This window comes from Equus quagga, chromosome 12 (genome assembly GCF_021613505.1).
Source record: "Equus quagga isolate Etosha38 chromosome 12, UCLA_HA_Equagga_1.0, whole genome shotgun sequence".
Taxonomy (NCBI): Eukaryota; Metazoa; Chordata; class Mammalia; order Perissodactyla; family Equidae; genus Equus; species Equus quagga.
In genome coordinates, this window is record NC_060278.1 from 76,210,956 (window position 1) to 76,233,371 (window position 22,416).

At 39.3% G+C, this 22,416-nt stretch overlaps 1 protein-coding gene across 1 annotated transcript in view; it reads left to right on the top strand.

Moving 5' to 3' along the window:
- The window catches only part of PAK5 (p21 (RAC1) activated kinase 5), a 179,821-nt gene extending 161,531 nt beyond the window's left edge, over nucleotides 1-18,290 (top strand). The window contains exons 7-9 of the mRNA XM_046679440.1: nucleotides 4,216-4,341; nucleotides 5,960-6,094; nucleotides 16,213-18,290. Of these exons, the coding sequence (XP_046535396.1) occupies nucleotides 4,216-4,341; nucleotides 5,960-6,094; nucleotides 16,213-16,368 (417 nt within the window). The 3' untranslated portion in view covers nucleotides 16,369-18,290. The remainder of the gene's footprint in view (nucleotides 1-4,215; nucleotides 4,342-5,959; nucleotides 6,095-16,212) is intronic.
- Nucleotides 18,291-22,416: the final 4,126 nt, after the last annotated feature.

A 22,416-nucleotide genomic window follows, 5' to 3' on the forward strand; every position in this document is an offset into this window, starting at 1 on the left:
TGGCACTGCTCATCCAACCACGTGGGGTCAGTGTCCCACATGCCACAACTAGAAGGACCCACAACGAAGAATATACAACTATGTACTGGGGGGCTTTGGGGAGAAAAAGGAAAAATAAAATCTTTAAAAAAAAAAAAAATTGTTCCTTCTCTGTCGTCCTTATAGTAGGGTTGCAATTTCACTCACACTTGAACTTGAAATAACCACACACACCCGTGCACACACAATTATAGTTTCTCTGTCTCTTAAAACTAACCGGGACTTCTTGACAAAGTTCTACTGACTAGATTTTTTTTTAAAAACCCTCTATTTTAATTCAATCTATTACATTAGTCTGCTTACATAATTTAAACATAGTCTATCAAAGTTCAACCACATTATTGTAAGGTTTAAGTGACACCTTTAAAACCTCCATTTTTCAGATTTGGCCACCACCTACTTCCTCTTCCCACCTTCCACTACCATCTTTCTCAAGATGGAGTCTGAGAGAAAAAGGGACAAATGCAGCTTATGGGACCTCAGGGTAAAAGAGATAAGACCCATCTTCTTGTTCCTCTCTGGTCCCTGCCTTGGCATTACTGGTCTCTTCTGCTACCTGGACTGGTGACCACTGGGGATTAACAGGTCCCATCAGCTTCTGGGCTTTTCAGGAGGGTGCCTCTGCAGTATTCCACAACTCCAGCCTCTTGCCTCAAGTCTTGAAAGCCATCCTTGAGACTGCCTCCTCATGTCAACCATGGGCTTGTGGCAGGTATCCCCCATTCCCCCACTGAGATTTGGAGGAGCTTTTGGATCCCTGCACACCACTCAAAGGCCAGGGAAGCCAGTAGCATTGCCTCCAGTTCACTTTCACCCACTCTGTTGTGCCATCTCTCCATGGAAGCCATACTGGGAATAGCCAAGGCTGATGTTCAGCCAGTATACACTAGTACATCTATACCCATTGTTAAAAGATTGCAGTATTTTTATGCTTATTTGTTAATAGCCAGTGTTTCAAGTCATTGGAGTACCCTCCGTTACCTTAGCCCTGTGTGGGGGCCACCTCCCAACCTCATTAAAGATGGTAATACTCCCAGGATCACTTTAGGATACCTCTTAACTTTACATCTAGATTCTGATTGGTCTAGATGAATCTGCTTATTAAATATTTTTAATATTATCTCTGAACACAGACGTATCTGGCTTCTCTTCTCCCTTGTTTGTGTGGGGATGTGTGCTACTCTGATATTTCTGAAGCCCACCACCAGTTGAGGCAGACATAATCAAATAATAATCAAATCTGTGTCCTTTTCTGCAAATAATCCCAGGCTAAAAGGGGTAGACTGTAGGATTTTCACTTCTCTGAATTGTAGACTCCTTTTACAATAGGACAACAATGATTTTGGACCAGCTACCGTGGCCACAGGGCTCTCTTCTTCATACCACATGGAAATTTTATGATCTGAGGTATCTAAGCTTGATTCTGGATATGCCAAAGCAATTAAGAAAATTCTCTCTTCTAAACCAGCTTTCTCTAACATTTCTCCTGCAGAAATCTAATCTCCTCCCATCCCAAACCATACCACTAACCTTGGCCTGATTAGAGAGAGAATCATGAACAAGGAAATGAAAAAAGAAAAAAACACATTAATAGTTTCCAAAACATTACCCCCATTTCCTCTGTATTCCAACTCTGATTCTAGAAACAGCTGTCTTGGCAAGTTGATGATGGTTTCAGAAAGAGCACCAATGTGGTTTCTATCACATGATCTGCTATCTATGTATGTGTCAATATAAAATAAAGTCAACCTACTAGCATGTGGTTTTGAGTACTACTGCTTTCCCTGCTCTTAACACAGTGAGACTTCACAATTAAAAGGCAAACCTGTTGCCCCTGGGGAATGTCATTTCTAGCCAGTGGGACAAAATCAGCATCAGCAAACAATTAAAGATTGAATGGGTGCTAAATTCTCTCAAATTTGGAGAGGAGAGAGATGAGTATGGGCTCCTGAGAAAAATTCTGGAGGAAGTGAGAAGTGATCAGGTAGCCTTGAAAATTGAATATGTTTTCCCAGTAAGTTTAGGAAAAAGGCAAAGATGTCCACTCTCACTACTTTTCAACATCATACTGGAAGTGCTAGCTAACGCGGTAAGACAAGAAAAGGAATAAAATCTGTACAGATTGGGAAGGAAGAAATAAAACTGTCTTTCTTCACAGATGACGTGATTGTCTTTGCAGAAAATCAAAAAGAATTGACAAGAAAAACTCCTAGAACTAATAAGTGATTATAGCAAGATTGCAGGATATATGTTTAATATACAGAAGCCAGTCTCTTTCCTATATACCAGCAGTGAACAAATGACATTTGAAATTAAAAACACAATGCCATTTACCTTAGCTCCCCAAAAGTTAAATATTTAGATATAAATCTAACAAAATATGAGGAAAACTACAAGACTCTGATGAATGAAATCAAAGAAATAAATGGAGAGATAGTCCATGTACATGGATAGGAAGACTCAATATTGTCAAGATGTCATTTCTTCCCAACATGATTTATAGAGTCAATGCAATCCCACTCAAAATCCCATCAAGTTATTTTGTGGATATTGACAAATTGATTCTAAAGTTCATATGGAGAGGCAAAAGACCAACACAACAGCTGACACATATTGAAGAAGAACAAAATTGCGAGGCTTACACTACCTGACTTTAGGACTTACTACAAAACTATAATAATTGAGACAGTGTGGTATTGGCAAAAGAATGGACCAATAGACTGATGGAATAGAATAGAGCCCAGAAATTGACCCACATGAATATAGTCGGCTGATCTTTGACAAGGGAGTAAAGGCAATACAATGGACCAAGGTGGTCTTTTCAACAAATGGTGCTGGAACAACTAGATATCCACATGCACAAAAATGAATCTAGACACAGACATTACACACTTCATGAAAGTTAACTCCTTGTGGAAAAATATATTAGATGGAAGTATAGGTTTAGAATGAAGGAAAGAGGTCTAAATTAAGCATAGGGAGAAAAAAGAATATCTAGCAAGAGTATATAAAAAGAGAAGAGGTGAGGGTAGGAACCCACACCGTAAGAAGCACGAATATTTAAAGTGTAGGCAGCAGAGGTAGAGTCAGAGAAGAAGATTGAAAAAAGTTCAGAGCATATGAAGAGAACCAGGGGAGAATTTGTGCCTGAGAGACTGTACCTTTGATGTATGGAAATTTTAACTTCAGATGGCCATTCTGAACCATTGCCAACCAATGCCCAAAGAATTGCTTTCTTTGAATGTATTTGATCATCACCAATAAAGCTAAGTGGCAGTCCTCTTCAGTGAGGCCACCTGAGGTTCAGACCAGGTCATCATGAACAGGAATCACACCTCCCAGATATAAACTGAATCCTGGTCACCTGGAATATATAAAGCGGCAGGGGGCCTAATGGTGCAGTGTGTTCTTAAGAGTATTCTTAAAAGCTCTGTGTAGGAGTTTTCAGAATTTTTTTCTTTTTGATGACATCTAAGATAAATAGCATATACATATATACACTGGGTCATTAGAATGACCACCTTAAACCCCTGGTAACCAAATGCTAACACCCAGTTTCTTTGCCTGTAATGCCACTTGCATTGATGTTCACATTGGCATCTTCAGTTGTCGTGAGCAAAGGAGCAAAACAAAAAGAAAAAGGGAGCCAGTACTCCCAATATCTCAGCATCCTGTATAAATGAGATCTTGCAATAATTCAAATATAGAAATGAGGCTGTTTATTTGAATAATCTCATGGTACTTAGAAATCTAAATGCGTTCAACGCAGAAGAACCTGAAGTGCAGGGGTTTGTACAAAACTCACATTGAGAATAGCAATTTGCTTAGACTAAAACTTCACCTGTTAGATTAAATTAAATTAAGCTTGTGGGTTTGAATTTTAATGAATTTGTTGTTTTGGGTATATTTAATTTATAACTGTTTTTGGTTTCATAATTTTATAGAAGATATCAGCAGCAGGAGTTTAAACATTTCAAGTCAACCCTGGTGGACCCGTGAGAGGTTTTTCCATTAAAATGAATCGTGCTTTCGAATAAAAGGGTCTGACCACCTCTCCTCCGGTATTTCCAAGCCCTGCTAATGAGACTGTTTTGTTCTGAATTTACAGCTCTCTCTCTATTTCTAAGTCTAGCAGCCAGTATTTTAAAATAGCTTCTTGCGTTCCTTTGCTTTCAGATAAAGCTATCTGACTTTGGTTTCTGTGCTCAAGTTTCCAAAGAGGTGCCGAAGAGGAAATCGTTGGTTGGCACTCCCTACTGGATGGCACCCGAGGTGATTTCCAGGCTACCTTATGGGACAGAGGTAAGGGGGTGGCAGTCACTGTTTGGGAGTGGCAGGGCCTGAACAGGCTCAGGGATGCAGTGGTTCTGAGACAGTTAACTGCCACTGGAGATCAGGTTGATGAGTTTTGACTTTGCATTTGACTCCTGTTCACTAGACTTGTCACAAAGTAGGTTGTGGCAGAAAGGAGACTGGCCGTCACTGAGGATACTGCTGCAACATTGATCCAGGAGCATTTATTGAGGTCCTACAATGGACACTGAGGGAGAGTCACTCAAACGCTGATCCCACCCTCAATAGCAGGCTCACACAAAGGACAGCAACGCAACTTAAAAAGTGGCCGGAGATGCACAGATGAGTAGGCGTGATGAGTCAAAAGATAGAGGCTCGGAGAAAGCTCCACAAAATAGAGGTAATATTTGGATGAGCAATAGTGTTTTCCCATAGAAAAAATTATGTAGGAATATTATAACCTATTTAAAAATATGGCACAGTTTCCGTTTCCTCTGGAAAGGAAACAGTCACTCATTATCTATTAAGAGATAAGGTCTGGATATGTGAAAATAAGGGACCAGAAGGAGTGGAGGAAAGGCCTTCTGGGAGGGAATAGCATGAGGAGAAGCGGAGGCACGCAAGGCTACACACACGTGAAGGCAAGGAGTTCGCTTCGGCTGGGCGCACAGTGTTTCCACACGTTATGGTGCAGAAGGCAATTCTAAGAGAAGCATGCAAGAGGTGGCATGGACCAATGAGCTAAGCATCTTGGCATAAGTTAAGGTGGACCCTGTTCTCTTTCCCTCATTTGCTTGCCCTTGCGTGAGTACTCAGCTTGTTCTCCTCACTGTGGTCCCAAGAGCATAAATTCTCGGTGAAGGTCACTGCCAGGGTAATAACAGAATGCAGCTAACTGATAAAAGGTGTAATGAGGCTGTCCCAGGGAAGAGACTGTAACTGGGAATTTATAGCACAATGATGCCTTCTCATTGTCCTGACTTCCCGTTCTTTGCTCAGAAAGAATTGCATGTCATCTCTTCCTTTTCTTTTCTCTATTCCCTGAAAATGGTTTTTATAAAGCAAGGTTTTGTGCTTGCTGCTTCAAAATGATAAAACGTAAAGGAAAGAACTGCAAAGTAGGGGGGGTATAATTGTTTTTAAAAATTAAATTAATAAAAAATCAGAATATACTCTGCATCGTGCAATATAGCTCTTTGCAGTTTCTTATGAAGATGTCAAAAACTTTTCTTATTTTATTATGGTTTAAATGCAACTTTTTTCCCTATGTTCATAACATTAAGCTTTGGATGTTTTTGGATGTTTTTCTCATCTGCCCTGATAGACAGTTAACCACCAAAGTTAACAGGGTTAAAACTAAAAGCTGTAAACTTTAGAACGTTAAGGTATTCACCTATATCTAATTGTCAGGACCTTCATTGAAGTTGTCTTATAAAGTAAATGAAGACCGTTAGCAAACACTCAGTAACTCCTCAGTTGAACAAATAAATTTGTATTGTAAATTTTGAGGGGTTACAAATACCACGTTAATTTATGAATGAGTATGAACCTTCTGGGTTCCCTGGACACGTCCCCCATTTCAGAATGTCCTCCTTGCCTGAGATAACCAGTAGGCTGTGCCTGACAGGTGGACATCTGGTCCCTCGGGATCATGGTGATAGAAATGATCGATGGCGAGCCCCCCTACTTCAACGAGCCTCCCCTCCAGGCGATGCGGAGGATCCGGGACAGTTTACCTCCAAGGGTGAAGGACCTACACAAGGTGAGAAGTGGTGTCTGTTGCTGAAGTTCAAAATCGTTCTTGGATTTTTCAGTCTCTCTGTAGTTTTTTTTTTTTCCCCCAGATCTGAATCATTTTTATTTTTCATTAATTCCTGAATAACATTTGAGAGATAAAAACTAATGATTCCACAGTGAGATTGAACACCAATGAGAAGAGGTTCTATATTGACACTGGAACATCAACAAGACTATTTGAAATAGAACTGGAGGGCTGTGGATTCACCCAGGACATTCAGTACCTTTCTAGCTGCCGTTTTAAAAAATTATTTTGAGATCATGTTGACTTATAACTGTGTAAATATCAGGTGTACATCATTGTATTTCAGTTTCTGTATATACTGCACTGTGTTCACCAGCAATAGTCTAGTTTTTATCTGTCATCATCCATATGTGCCCCTTTACCCCTTTCACCCCCTCCCCACCCCCTTCCCTGCTGGTAACCACTAATCTGTTCTTCTTATCTCTGTGTTTGTTTGTTTATTTTCCACATATGAGTGAAATTATACAGTATTTCTCTGACTTATTTTGCTTAGCACAATACCGTCAATGTCCATGCATATTGTTGCAAATAACACAATTTTATCTTTTTCTATGGCTGAGTAGTATTCCATTGTGTATATATGTGTGTATATATATATATATACACACAATGTATATGTATATATAATATTATATATATACATATATATAATATATACCACATAATATATATATACCACATATTCCTTATCCACTCTTCCATTGATGGGCACTTGGTTTGCTTCCATGTCTTGGTTATTGTGAACATAATTAACAAAACAAGAAATAACAAGTATTGGAGAGGGAACTGTCATACACTGCTGGTGGGAACTGCAAACTGGTGCAGCCACTACAGAAAACAGTATGGAGATTTCTCAAAAAATTAAAAGTAGAAATACCATATGATCCAGCTATTCCACTACTGGATATTTATCCAAAGAACATGAAATCAATACTTCAAAAAGATATATGCACCCCTATGTTCATCATTATTCTCTCTGTAGTTTTAAAGACCGCCATATCATATCCAGGAATAGATCCTGGTTTACGGGCATGGAATTTGGAATTAGAGTCACTTGGATTCACGTCTCTGCTCTTCCTGTTCACTCATTGGACAAGTGATTCAGCCTCTCCAAAGTTCATCTGTACAGTGGGGTACAGTCTGCTCCTCTGTCATAGGGTGGCTAGAAGAATAATCAGGTGCTCCTCTCAACACTCCCTCATTGAGAACCAATGACTTGCTGAGGACTGTTCTAATTGCTGGGGATATCACAGCACAAGACCCCATATTTCCTCACTCTTATAGAGCTTGCATTCTAGTTCGGGAGGCAGATAAGAAATGACAAACAAATGGGTGAACAAAATAATTTCAGAGACTGGTACATGCTATGAAGCTAATAAAACTGTGATGTGATGAGAGTGCAGGGGAGGGGATTGGGCCTAGCTTAGGTTGAAGAGGACTGAAGGAAGTCCTTTCTGGAGAGGGATCATCTGAACTGGAACTTGAGTGTAAAGAAGGAGCAAGCCGTGCAAAGATCTGGGAGAAAAATGTCCCAGGCAGAGGGAGGAGCAAGTACAAAGACCCTAAGCCAAGAGAGAAGGCTTATATGCTGGAGCAAAGTGAGCAAGGGGGCTGGTAAGACATATCAGAGAGGTAGGCAGGGGCTAGATTGAGCAAGGCAATGAAGGACATGGTGAAGGAACCATGTGAGGTATTTCCTGTTTTCCAAGGATTGCCAAGTAGGGTCAAGCTCATAAAAAATGATGCTAAGTCAAAGACCCACCACTGTGGGGGCTGCCAGTGGGGGCAGGGCTTGCTGAGAGGTGCTGTTTCCACAGATAAGTTCTATAAACACTGACCCCACACACACCTCCCCCCAATCTGCCTCGTGATAAGAGAGAGTAAGGCTGCTGTTTAGGAGAGACTAGTTTATAATGGTAGCATCTTCTCTTTCCTCACCCCTAAATCTTTTTTTTATTGTGATAACATTGGTTTATAACATCATATAAATTTCAGGTGTATATCATTATATTCCAGTTTCTGTGTAGATTACATCATGTTCGCCACCCAGAGACTAATTACAGTCCATCACCACACACATGTGCCTAATCACCCCTTTTGCCCTCCTTCCTCCCTGCTTCTCTGGTAACCACCAATCCAATCTCTGTCTCTATGAGATTGTTTGTTGTTGTTTTACCTTCTATTTATGAGTGAGATCATACGGTATTTGATTTTCTCCCTCTGACTTATTTCACTTAGCATAATACCCTCAAGGTCCATCCATGTTGTCACAAATGACTGGATTTCATGGTTTTTTATGGCTGAGTAGTATTCCATTCTGTATACGTACCACGTCTTCTTTATCCATTTATCCGTTGATGGGCACTGAGGTTACTTCCAGGTCTTGTCTGTTGTGAATAATGCTGCAGTGAACATAGGGGTGCATGTTATCTTTACGCATTCATGTTTTCATGTTCTTTAGGTAAATACTCAGCAGTGAAATAACTGGATCATATGGTAGTTCTACTCTTAGATTTTTGAGGAATCTCCATACTGTTTTCCATAATGGCTGCACCAGTGTGCACTCCCCCCAGCAGTGTATGAGAGTTCCCTTTTCTCCACATCCTCTCCAACACTTGCTATTCCCTGTCTTGTTAATTATAGCCATTCTGACTGGAGAAAGGTGATATCTCATTGTAGTTTTGATTTGCATTTCCCTGAGAGTTAGTGATGTTGAACATCTTCTCATATGCCTGTTGGCCATCTGTATATCTTTATAGAAATATCTGTTCAGATCTTTTGCCCATTTTTTAACTGGGTTGTTAGTTTTTTTGTTGTTGAGGTATATGAGTTCTTTATATGTTTTGGATATTAACCCCTTATCAGATATCTGTTTTGCAAATATCTTCTCCCAATTGTTAGGCTGTCTTTTCATTTTGTTGATGGTTTCCTTCACTGTGCAGAAGCTTTTTAGTTTGATGTAGTCCCATTTGCTTTTTCCTATTGTTTCCCTTGCCTGGTCAGACGTGGTACTTGAAAATATGCTGCTTAGACTGATATTGAAGAGCATACTGCCGATGTTTTCATCTAGAGTTTCTATGATTTCAGGTCTTACATTCAAGTCTTTAATCCATTTTGAGTTGATTTTTGTGCATGCTGAAAGATAATGGTCTGCTTTCATTCTTTTACATGTGGCTGTCCAGTTTTCCCAACACCATCTATCGAAGAGACTTTCCTTTCTCCATTGTATATTCTTGGCTCCTTTGTCGAAAATTAGCTGTCCATAGATGTGTGAGTTTATCTCTGGGCTTTCGATTCTGTTCCATTAATCTGTGTGTCTGTTTTTGTGCCAGTACCATGCTGTTTTGCTTACTATAGCTTTGTAGTATATTTTGAAATCAGGGAGGTTGATGCCTCCAGCTTTGGTCTTTTTTCTCAGGATTGCTTTGGCTATTCAGGGTCTTTTGTTTTTCCATATAAATTTTAGGATTCTTTGTTCTATTTCTGTGAAAAATGTTGCTGGAACTTTGATACAGATTGTATTGAATCTGTAGATTGCGTTGAATCTGTAGATTGCGTTGAATCTGTAGATTGCTTTAGGAAGTATGGGCATTTTTAACTATGGTAGTTCTTCCAGTCCGAGAACACAGAATATCTTTCCATTTCTTTGTGTCTTCCTCAATTTCTTTCAACAATGTTTTATAGTTTTCAGTGTATAGATCTTTCACCTCTTTGGCTAAGTTTATTCCTAGGCATTTTGTTCTTTTTGTCGCAATTGTAAATGGGATTGTATTCTTAATTTCTCTTTCTTATAATTCATTGTTAGTGTATAGAAATGCAAGTGATTTTTTTATCTTGATTTTGTATCCTGTAACTTTACTGTATTAATTTATTATTTCTAAAAGATTTTTGGTGGATTATTTAGGGTTTTCTATATGTAAAATCATGTCATCTGCAAATAGTAACAGTTTCACTTCTTTCTTTCTAATTTGGATCCCTTTTATTTCTTTTTCTTGCCTGATTACTCTGGCTCGGACTTCCAATACTATGTTAAATAAGAGTGGTGACAGTGGGCAACCTTGTCTGGTTCCTGTTCTTAGAGGGATAACTTTCAGTTTTTCTCCATTGAGAATGATATTAGCTGTGGGTTTGTCATATATGGTCTTTATTATGTTGAGGTACTTTCCTTCTGTGCTCATTTGATTCAGAGTTTTTATCATAAATGGATGCTGTATCTTGTCAAAAGCTTTCTCTGTATCTATTGAGAGGATCATGTGATTTTTATTCTTCATTTTGTTAATGTTGTGTATTATGCTGCTTGATATGTGGGTGTTGGACCATCCTTGCATCCCCAGAATAAATCCTACTTAATTATGGTGTATGATCTTTTTTAACTTATTTTTTTTATTCCATTTGTTAGTATTTTGTTGAGGATTTTTGCATCCGTGTCCATAAGAGATCTTGGCCTGTAATTTTCTTTCTTTGTGTTGCCCTTGGTTAGTTTTGGTATCAGAGTAATGCTGGCTTTGTAGAATGAGCTCAGAAGCTTCCCCTACTCTTCAATTTTTTGGAAGAGTTTGAGAAGGATAGGTCTTAAGTCTTCTTTAAATGTTTGGTAGAATTCACCAGGGAAGCTGTCTAGTCTTGGACTTATTTGGGAGGAGGTTTTTGATTATTGTTTCAGTATCCTTACTGGTGATTGGTCTATTCAAATTCTCTATTTCTTCTTGATTCAGTTTTGGAAGGTTGTATGATTCTAAGAATTTATCCATTTCTTCTAGATTATCCAATTTGTTGGTGTATAGCTTCTCATAGTATTCTCTTATGATCTGTTGTATTTCTGAAGTGTCCATTGTAATTTCGCCTCTTTCATTTCTGATTTTATTTATTTGAGCCTTCTCTCTTTTTTCTTGATGAGTCTAGCTAAAAGTTTGTCAGTTTTTTTATCTTTTCAAAGAACCAGCTCTTGGTTTCATTGATTTTTTCTATTGCTTTTTTTAGTCTCTATTTCATTTATTTCTGCTCTGATTTTTATTATTTCCTTCCTTATACTGGTTTTGGGCTTTGTTTGTTCTTTTTCCATTTCCTTTAGGTGCACTGTTAGATTGCTTATTTGAGATTTTTCTTGTTTGTTGAGGTAAACCTGTTTTGCTGTAAACTTCCCTCTTAGAACCACTTTTGCTGTGTCCCCTAAACTTTGGCATGTTGTATTTCATTTGTCTCCAGGTATTTTTTGATTTCTCCTTTGATTTCTTCATTGACCCAATCATTGTTCAACAGCATTTTGTTTGATCTCTACATAGTTGTGGCTTTTCTGATTTTCTTCCTGTAGTTGATTTCTAGTTTCATACCATTGTGGTCAGAAAAGATGCTTGGCATTATTTCAGTTTTCTTAAATTTATTGAAACTTGTTTTGTGGCCTATTTATGTGATCTATTCTAGAGAATGTTCCATGTGTATTTGAAAGGAATGTGTGTTCTGTGGTTTTTGGAGGAAATGCTCTGTATATATATATACTAAGTCCATCTGGTCTAATGTGTCATTTAAGGCCAGTGTCTCCTTATTGATCTTCTGTTTGGATGATTTATCCATTGGTGTAAGTGGAGAGTTAAAATCCCCTACTATTATTGTGTTACTGTCTATTTTTTCTTTTATGTCTGTTAATAATTGCTTTCTATATTTAGGTGCTCCTATATTAGGTGCATAGATATTTACAAGTGTTATATCCTCTTGTTGGATTGTTCCCTATATTATTATGTAGTGCCCTGCTTTGTCTCTTGTTACAGCTTTTGTTTTAAAGTCTATTTTGTCTGATATAAATATTGCTACTTCAGCTTTCTTTTCATTGCCGTTTGCATGGAGTGTCTTTTTCCATCTCTTCACTTTCAGTTTGTGAGTGTCTTTAGGTTGGAAGTGTGTCTCTTATATGCAGCATATATATGGATCTTGTATTTTTATCCAATCTGTCACCGTGTGCCTTTTGATTGGAGCATTTAGTCCATTGACATTTAAAGTAGCTATAATAATTTAGTATTATGTTTGGGTTCCTTTCTCTTAATTTTTTGTGTAATTATTATAGGTTTCTGGTTTTCGATTACCATGAGGTTCATATATAATAACCTATGTATATAGCAATCTATATTAAGTTGATTGTCTCTATAGTTTGACCTCTTGCTAAAAGCTCTACTCTTTTACTGCTTTCTTCCCAGATTTTATGTTTTTTATATCATATCTAACCTCTTTGTCTGTGTGTGTCTGTGTATCTATTACCCTCTTATCATGAAAATAGATAATTTTTGTACTTTCGTATTTTGACCTTCATATTATCTTCATTGGTGGTTGATCTGCTACCTTTACTGTATATTTGCCTTTACCAGTGAATTTATTGCTTTTTTAAAATAATTTTCTTATTCCTGTTTGTGACATTCTCTTTCCCACTTAAATAAGTCCCTTTAGCATTTCTTATAGGGCTGGTTTCATGGTGATAAACTCCACTAGTTTTTGCTTGTCTGAGAAATTCTTTATATCTCCTTCCATTCTGAATGAGGACCTTGTGGGGTAGAGTATTCTTGGCTGTAGGTTTTTCCCTTTCAGCACTTTAAATATAGTGTGCCACTCCCTTTAGCCTGTGAGGTTTCTGCTGAGAAGTCAGCTGTTAGCCTTATGGGATTTCCTTTGTATGTAAGTTGTTGTATTTCTCTTGTGGCTTTTAGGATTCTCTCTTTATCTTTAATTCTTGGCATTTTAATTATAATGTGGCTTGATGTGGGCCTCTTTGGGTTTAACTTGTTTGGTGGTCTCTATACTTCCTGCACCTGCATATCCATTTCCTTCTTTACGTTAAGAAAGTTTTCACCTATTGTTTCTTCAGATAGATCCTCTCCCCTTTTGTCTCTCTATTCTCCTTCTAGGACACCTATACGATGAATGTTAGTGTGCTTGATGTTGTCCCAGAGGTTCCTTAGACTGTCCTCATTCTTTTTAATTCTTTTTTCTTTTATCTGTTCAGCTTGGGTGATTTCCTCTGGTCTTTTGTCCAGCTCACTGATCTGCTCTTCTGTATCATCTACTCTGCTATTGATCCCTCTAGAGAATTTTTCATTTCCAACATTGTATTCTTCATTTCTGATTGGTTCTTTTTTATATTTTCCAATTCTTTGTTGAAGTTCTCACTAAGTTCACCCATTCTTCTCCCAAGATCAATGAGCATCATTATGACTTTTTGTTTGAACTCCTTGTCAGGTAGATTGTTTATTTCTGTTTCATTTAGTTTGTTTTTTGAGGTTTTGTCCTGATCTCTTACTTGAAACATATTCCTTTGCCTCCTCATTTTGCCTCTTTCTCTGTGCTTATTTCTTTGTATTAGGTAGGTCAGCTACATCTCCCAATCTTGGAGAGGTGGTCTTGTGTAAGAGATGCCTTATGAGGCTCAGCATTGTGCTTCCCTCTCATCACCAGTTCCAGATGTTCCAGGAATGTCCCCTGTGTGGGGTACATGTATCCTTCTGTTGTGGCAGGGTTGCTCTTGCTGCAGGTGCCCAGGAAGGCTAGGCTGTCCCCCTGTCTGCCTGGTTGTAATATCAGCTGTGTGTGGCTGCTATGGACTCTTCAGTCACTTTATTGGCCATGGGGAGTTACAGCACAGTTGGCTGCAAGGTCTAATAGCACGTTCCTGTGGTAGTTTTTCTCTTAAGTGAGTAGTCCCCCCAGCGTGGCTGTTTGTTAGGCTGAGGGGCTTGCAATTGCTGTAGGCCTCTGGCCTGCAAGGCTCTTGTCAGCTCTCTCAGGATTGCAGCTGAGTGGGGCCAGCCCCAGGCATGGGAGCACTCAGTTGTTTCAAGTTTTGGAAGTTGTTTCAAGTTGTTTCAAGTCTGATTTCCTATGTGGCTGTTCGAGAAGCACAAGTCTGCTGCAGCTGAGAAGCCCCACTGCCCACAGAGCCACACTCCCCATCAACACAGTCCTGCCCTGGGCACATACCCTGACCCACTGAAGCAGACCCAGTGGCCCCACTGCAGAGGCCTCACACACTCCACCAATGTCTCACACCCTCTTCTTGCTCCTCATGTATGCCTTGCCCCACAGAGGCAGACCTACTCATTGGGCTGCAGAGGTTCCAGATACCCGACCTATGCTATGCAGAGCCCACAAGTTGCCTGAGGGCTTGCTGTTGTGTGGGGCCAGTCCCAAGGGTGGACTACCTACCCTGGCTGAGCTGAATTAAATCAGTGTTTATTGGATGGGGCAGACCCCTGCACTAATAGGCCAGGGGAAGAACTCCAATGGAATCTGCCAGCATCTGTGTCAGCATGCCTGTACTAGGTCACAATAATGGCTGCTGCCAATGTCTCAGTGCCTGGAGAGGTCTCACTTCTCACTGAGATGCACCCACAGCCTATCAGGTGAGTCTCTTTTCACCAAAGGACTGTGCACCTTTCTGGTGATTTTAGGTTGCTTTCTGAAACAGATGAATTTATGCATGGGTCCTTTAAGAGCAGGCTTTTCTTTCCCTTATGTCTGATAGCTTTTTCTGGGGATACTCCCCGTTGTAGGTAATAGCCGTAGGACACTTGTCTTGGTTGTGCTGTGTCTGAAAGGTGCTTACAGTGGTAACGCTCCCCCACTCAGATCCCCCAGTCCTCTGGGGAAGGCTTCATACCTTAGGATTGCTCCTAGCCAGCTGTGAAGCACTGCAGCTTGTGAAGGTGGCTTTTTTCTCTTCAGAATGGAATTTCTGCCTCTTCCATGTCTGTCAGCACTGTTCCTTGTTGCAGGGGTCCTTTTTAGTCAGTTTTCAGTTCTCTCTCGGGGTAATTGTTCCACGAGTAGTTGTAAATTAAATTTGTTGTGTCCTTGGGAGGAGGTGAGTTCAGAGTCTGCCTATGCTGCCATCTTGACAACATTCCCCCTACCCCTAAATCTTAGGGAAAACCCCCAATAGAATCACTCATATAGGTTCTGTGGACCAAAAAAAAAACAAAAAAAGGAAACTTCTTGAATTGAACAGGAGATTAAAACTTTTACTGCATTGAACAAAGTTTGAATAATGAAAAGTGGCTAAAATAGTATGGTATCAAAATAGTCCCACACCCAATAGAAATGAGTGTGATGTTCTTCAAAGTCACGTATGAGAGCAGCTTTAATCCTAATGGTCAAAAACGGAAAACTGCCCAAGGTTGTTTCCCAAATAGATAAATAAAATGTGGTATAATTCAACAGTGACTACTACAGAGCAATGAAAAGGATAAAACGTTGGCCACACACATCAGGGATGAATCTCACAGAAACAACTTTGAGGGGAAGAAGCCAGATAGAGAAGAGTTGAGAGTATATGACTCACATCATGTCTGTGAGATTCATCCCTGGAGTGTGTGGCCAAAGTTTTATCCCTTTGCAGGGAGATGGGTATTGACAGGAAGCTGGCCTGAGATAGCCTCCCGGAGTGGTAGAAATGTTCTATATTTTGATAGGGGTGGGGAAATATAGGTGTAAAATATGTAAAAAAAACTATGTAAAACATACACTTAATATTTATGCACTTGAATGTATGTAAGATATACCTCAGAAAGTAAATTATAAGAAATTAAAGGAAAAATGCTGTCTGTCTCAGAAATCCTTACAGAAGCTTGTTTCTCTTCAAGAAAGGGGATGCCACAGAGCCTAGATGGTTGAATTGTTATAAAAATTAAACTATTCTATGTTAATACCACACTCCATCAAACATGTATGACCAGTGCCTGTACATAGTCAAGGCTTCATAATAGCTGCTATTAGCAATATTGTCATCATTATTATTTTACTTAGTAAATAAATTATCATTCTTCATTGTCATTGTAAATGGCATTCACTGTCATTTACGCCTATTATTTCAAACTTCAAGAAGGTAAGGAAAACATCATATGTTAATAAAGGCAATACCTGCCTTTTGCTTCCATAACATCTTTCTCCTCAAGCAGACTTTCTAGAATGTGATGTTGTTGATAGAATGACTTTCCTGGGAATTAGCTGGGAAACCGTTTCGGGAGAACTGGCTTGGGTTTCAGTGTTCGTCCTCAGGATGGCATCTTGTGTTTTCGCAGGTTTCTTCAGTGCTCCGGGGATTCCTAGACCTGATGTTGGTGAGGGAGCCTTCCCAAAGAGCCACAGCCCAGGAACTCCTCGGACATCCCTTCTTGAAACTAGCAGGTCCACCATCTTGCATCGTTCCCCTCATGAGACAATACAGGCATCACTGAGCAGGGGATTCATGCAGGTGACAAAGCTAGATGAGGACATGAGAGTAATTCAGGAGAACACGAGGAAACCACGGAATGTGCAAAGGCCTGTGCATTCTAGACCAGCTGATTGGTGGGACAGTGTGATGACCAGCAGGGTTCAACAGACCAGGGCATCTTCTTGGGTCTTAAACAGGCATCTCTCCACTGACAGCTGGCGTGGTCATTTGGAACACTGCTTTAATAAGTCATTGTTATATTTTTCAGCTCTTCATCCAGCAAATCAGAAAGACTCAGTACAAACTCCGTTATGATACATCCTAGCCACATGCAGGGTAACGCATAGGATTTTCTATATTGAAAGAATACTTTTCTGGCAAAAAAAAAAAAAAGAAAGGAAAACAAAAAGCACTTTTTCTTAATGGTAGCAGTGTAATGTATTTTGCAATGAATTTGTAATTTTTCTGTACGATAGTTTTGATAATTTATAGTACTTTGATGTCACGTAGCCATTGTATCAGTTGAGGTAAGACTTGTTTACTAGCAAGAGTTTGAACAAAGCCTTTCCTACTTTTTTATCCCTTTCAGAGAACCAACGACTCTTTAGGAACTTTGAATACTGAATGACTCTCTATCACCGTCAGCTTTAGTAGAATATCTTTCTTATCTTAACAAGTGTCTTATGTGATGGAAGAAGAATTAAGAGTGATGGTGATGGTGGTGCACATTTCATTTATCCAACCAAAAATAATAAAATAAAATTTGAGCCACAGTATACCACCAAACTACTCCTTGGGATAAAGCTAAATATTTTGAAAAATCACATTTTCCTTCAAGGCTGTTAGTCACCAACCATTTTTTGCACAGCAGGGTGTTTTCCTAGTGCCCTCTCTCAAATGGGTACAACATCCCCTTGTGGCCAAATTTCCCTCCCAAGGACCAATTTCAGTGCTAGGATCATTGGCCTCAGTTCCCCAAAGTGAATGTTTCAACAAGGCCATGAGAATTCCAGTCTCACAAAGGGAAAGGAGAGAGAACAGGGCAAGATGTTTGGTTTTGTTTGTCACTGTTTTTAAAACTTTGTATGCTAGCACACCAAACTCTTGTCTGTATTTACCTTTGTCCCCAGTATTAATCGCAATTGTTCATGTATTGTGCTGGAAGTCTGAACTGCCTCTAGAGGATGGATTAGGAAGGGGGTATCTTACCAGATGTGAACTGACTCAGTTGTGACCATGTTATAATGTGTTTCCGACATAGGAGAGTTGTGCTGCTGACTAGATCTTCTTGAATGTTGATAAAAATGAATGACTACTGTAATACATTTTGTGTTGCTTGTTGGATGAATTTGCATGTTAACCGTAGGCCAATATAGATTTGCCTTTAAAACTCTGGAAGAGCTACATAGTCATCATTAGTTTCTATTAATTATGCATCAGACAAAAGCCATTTGTTACCAAACTGGAAAACCAGAGGCTTTTCTTAATGACTTCGCATACTGTAACACATATGAATTTAAATTCGTGAAAACGCTCTGGTTGCTCTAAGCATAATTAAGAATTTTTGTAATTAATAGGTTGCTAATTATTTATTATAGTTAAGAAAGGAAAAAAAGGCATAAAATGACCTTCTACTGATTAGTTTTGCAGTTTTCCCCCAAATGGGAAATGTGTCACCATAAATAGAATCTATGATTTTGTTTCATAAAACACAAGAAATCAATGTTTTATGTAAAATATTAAAATATTAATAGAAATATGTAAGAATAAAAACATTCTAAATCCAGAAAGTGGCAGTCCTAAAAGTTCATGGAACAGATTGTATTAATTCAACCAGGACTATGTAGAAGTAGAAAGAAAAGAAAAAGGAAATCTTTTTTTAACCCGAATAAATATTAAAAACCATTGCAGGAAATAGTGAATTTTGGATTCCAAACATTTTCAACAGGTTAATGGAAATTTTTCTGTAATTTTCTTATCACTGGGTATTTTTTAAAGTATTCATTGAGTTTACCAAAAGTTACTGTAGCTTAAAAGGTTTTGTGAGCACTAACTATTGGCAGAAACTACACTTGCAAATAAAAATAAACGTTTGCCTTTTTCCCATCGTGTTGTTAGAAACTAGTGATTTCCCAAATTTGTTTTCTTGAGTAACCAAGAATACTTTCTTTATGATCTTGGGGAATGCAAATGAGTTGGTATAAAGTTAATTGTAACAACATGATGACATGAATCAAAGACAAATATTCCCATCCCCACAGGTTACAAACAGTGTAACAATGTGATGTAAATATCAGTATTGAGAAAAAAATTATTGAATTCTGGAAGGCCAAATTCAAGGAAAGTCAGATTCATAGCTAAAGACTCCCACCCCATTTTCCTGTTCCAAAGATACTGATCTGATCTGAAGGCTGTATCAATAAAAGACATAAAAAGGAAATTATTCTGGGTTAGAGAAAGTGTGATGAGAGCTCTCTGGCCGCCTGAAGAGAATGCTAGGCCTCTCTTCTTCTTGGGTGATAAGGAAGACATTAATATTTATCCCATGAAGTTGAGAGGGACACTTGTATATAAAGACTTCATTTCACATCTTGAAATTTTTAAAAGATGAAAACCCTCAGGAAATAGCCTGAGATAGCAAGAGAAAGGATGTAGTATATCGTGTGCCAGGGAAGAAAGAATGGAGGCAACCTCCCCCAGGCAGGTCCCAGAAGCCATTGTGGGACATGGAGGAAGACACCAGGTTCCTTTGGCTATGCTGGAGCATGGAGAGGGAACAGGGAACACGTCAACCACTTAACTAAGTAATGGGATTCTCAACTTGGAAAGTGCATTGGAGGCATGCACCGTGACGGGAACTAAAGGGAGGTGTGGCTGCTTTTCGGCACAGAGAAGGGGTCAGGGTGGAGCTGAACCTTACTCTAAAAATTACACATACCATCTACACCAAGACCACTCTAAACAGCATAGGCTATAGTCTTCAGGCTGAGACAAAGAAAATTCAAGCACCTCCCTTTCTTCTAACAGGATCTCCAAGGTATCGAACTGTAAGCCAGATGGGTTACCGGATCCTCCCTTCCCAACTGCTCCCTGTGGGTTTGGGCCATGTGTTAGTGTGGGACCCCATGGTTTGGGGGAGGGATTTAGAAGAAAGAAAGAGGGAATAAGAGAGCATACTGTGTGCCCTGCTGCTTTCTTGCCACTGCTGCCTCTCTCTTTCTCTGACACAAGTTTAGCCCAAGCAAAAGAGAGGGGAGTTATTTTGATTTAGAATGAGGTTGACTGGTTTTTAAATGGATTAGATAGATGGAAGCAGACTGAGTTATGGTTGTGTTCCCATTACCCACTGTGAAGAACACACTCAGTAGAAATTACTGGAAAAATAAAATAATTCCATGAAGTTAACAACCCAATGAGTTCAGACTCTTTGGTCAAACCAGTCAAATGAATAGCATTGTGACATCAAAGAAATGGTAATGAGACACCAGGCAGAGAGAAGATCCATTTGGTCTGAAGCAGGTACAAAATGTACAAGCAGAAGCAGTTCTGTGAAAGTGACATGATATAGTACAAATCCAAATTGTTCGGGAAAGTCAGTCAACTTGAGCCTTGAAATGTGTGCATTTTGAGTTGTATTTCCAAGTCAGATGAATATATTACCTTAGTGTGGGTTCCACTAAAAGGAGAATCTAAGACAAAAACTTAGATACAAGTACTTTATTTGGGAGATGATCCCAGGAAGCTCACTCAACATGGCGGAGTGGAGAAGTGAGACAAAGAGAAGGGAGAAGTAAAAAAAAAAAAAAGTGTGTTTTAATGAATGGGTCACCACTATGGGCAACTGGGGCCCATTCCCACTGGAGACCTTCTGGGAGGAACACTCTAGAATTGTCCTTCTACGGGTGAGGAGGCTGGGGTATTTATCCTCCATCTCCTAAACCTCATTGGTTGAGAGTTGCTCCTAGGGCATCAACTCCCTGAAGTTCCATCTTGCCCTGTATGTGGCGAAGTTTGTTCCCTTTGACCAAGAGGGAGAGAGGCACAGGAAGACATTGGCATTTACAGAAACTATCAGCAAACGACCTTCAGGAAGGGCTGAGGGAACATGGGTGGGACCCTGACAACATCTCCTATACAAATAGATCTAAGGAAGGACAAAAAGATGAGTTGGGAAAGTCTATGGACTGCTGATTTCTGGACCAAAATATACCATTTTAAGAGCAAAGGGATTCCTTATCCTCACGTAGCAAATACTTTGATAATTATGCCTCATCATTGTCAGCATTTTTGAAAATTTAAAGCTGGAAGGGAATTCAAGATCACATGATCCATCTTATCTGAGCTAAGCAAGGTTCCCAAAGTCAGGCCATGTCAGCATATTAATCATAATAGCTGAATAGACCACACACATACACACACGGAGACTTCAGTTCTCTGAAGGCAAGGATTTCTACCTATGTTGTTCACTGTGTCCACAGCACCGAGACCAAGGTCTGGAAAATACGTGGTCAGTGCTAGCAAATACTCATCTCATTTGTCACATGAGCCTTTGTGAATCCTTCCCCAGCAGACTACCTGGCAGGTTCAGTCACTATTTTTTTTATTGAGATATAATTGACATATATGAGTTTCAGATGTACAACCTAATGATTTGATATATGTATATTGTGAAATGGTAAGTCTAGCTAACATCCGTCAACACAAATTTACAAATTTTTCTTGTGATGAAAAGTTTTCAGATTTACTCTCCTAGCAACTTGCAAATATACAATATTGTTAACTATAGTCACCATGCTGTACGTTACATCCCCATGACATTTATTTTATAACTGCAAGTTTGTACCTTTTGACTGCCTTCGCTCATTTCACCCATTCCCCACCCCCTGCCTGTGGCAACTACCAACCTGTTTACTATGAGCTCAGTTTTTTGGTTTGTTTTTTTAGATTCCACATATAAGTGAGAGTGTACAGTATTTGTCTTTGTCTACATATTTCACTTAGCATAATGCCTCAAGGTCCATCTATATATTTTTTTAAATATTGGCACCTGAGCTAACAGCTGTTGCCAATCTTTCTTTTTTTTTCTTTTCTGCTTTATCTCCCCAAACTCCCCTGTGCATAGTTGTATATCTTAGGTGTGGATCCTTCTAGCTGTGGTATGTGGGACGCCGCCTCAACATGACCTGACGAGCAGTGCCATGTCCGCGCCCAGGATCCGAACCCTGAGCCGCCGCAGCGGAGCACGCGAACTTAACCACTCAGCCACTGGGCCAGCCCCTCCATCTGTATTTTTGCAAATGGCAGAATTTCCTTCCTTTTATGGCTGAATAATATTCCATTGTATATATATACACCATGTTTTCTTCATTCATCTGTTGATGGACACTTAGGTTGTCAGATATCTTTTTGAGTCAGTCTTTTCATTTCTTTCAGATAAATAGACAGAAGTGGGCTTGCTGGATCATAGGATAATTCTTGTTTTAATTTTCTGAGGAGCCTCCATACTGTTCTCCATAGTGGCTGCACCAATGTGCGTTCCCACCAAGGTGCACAAGGGTTCCCTTTTCTTTACATCCTTACCAACGCTTGTTATTTCTTGTCTTTTGGTAAAAGCCATTCTAACAGGTACTAACAGGTATGAAATGATGTAAATGTCACTCTAAATGACAGCTGAAGTAGCCATTAGCCCTGGAGTTCTTAGCCTAATTTTGTACCCTGGACCTTCTTGGCTGCCTGAAGCCCATGGGCTCCTCAGAAAAACGCTTTTAAATGCATGAAGTAAAATACTAGGCTTACAAAGAAAACCAATTAAAGCATAATTATCAAAATATTTTTAACTTTGTGGTTATAATGCATTAAATACCAAGATCTTGTGATGGGTCTGATAACTACCATAATTTCAAAATAATGAGTATAAATGATTTTTTGAGATATCGCCAACAGTATAATGTGATGTTTGCTACGGATGACAACTACACAGGTCTGTTTATACCACAGTGGTTTGGTGCCTATGTTCATAGTGGAAGGAAATGCTACCTCTCATTTGAGGTTAGTAAAAACTAAAGCCGTA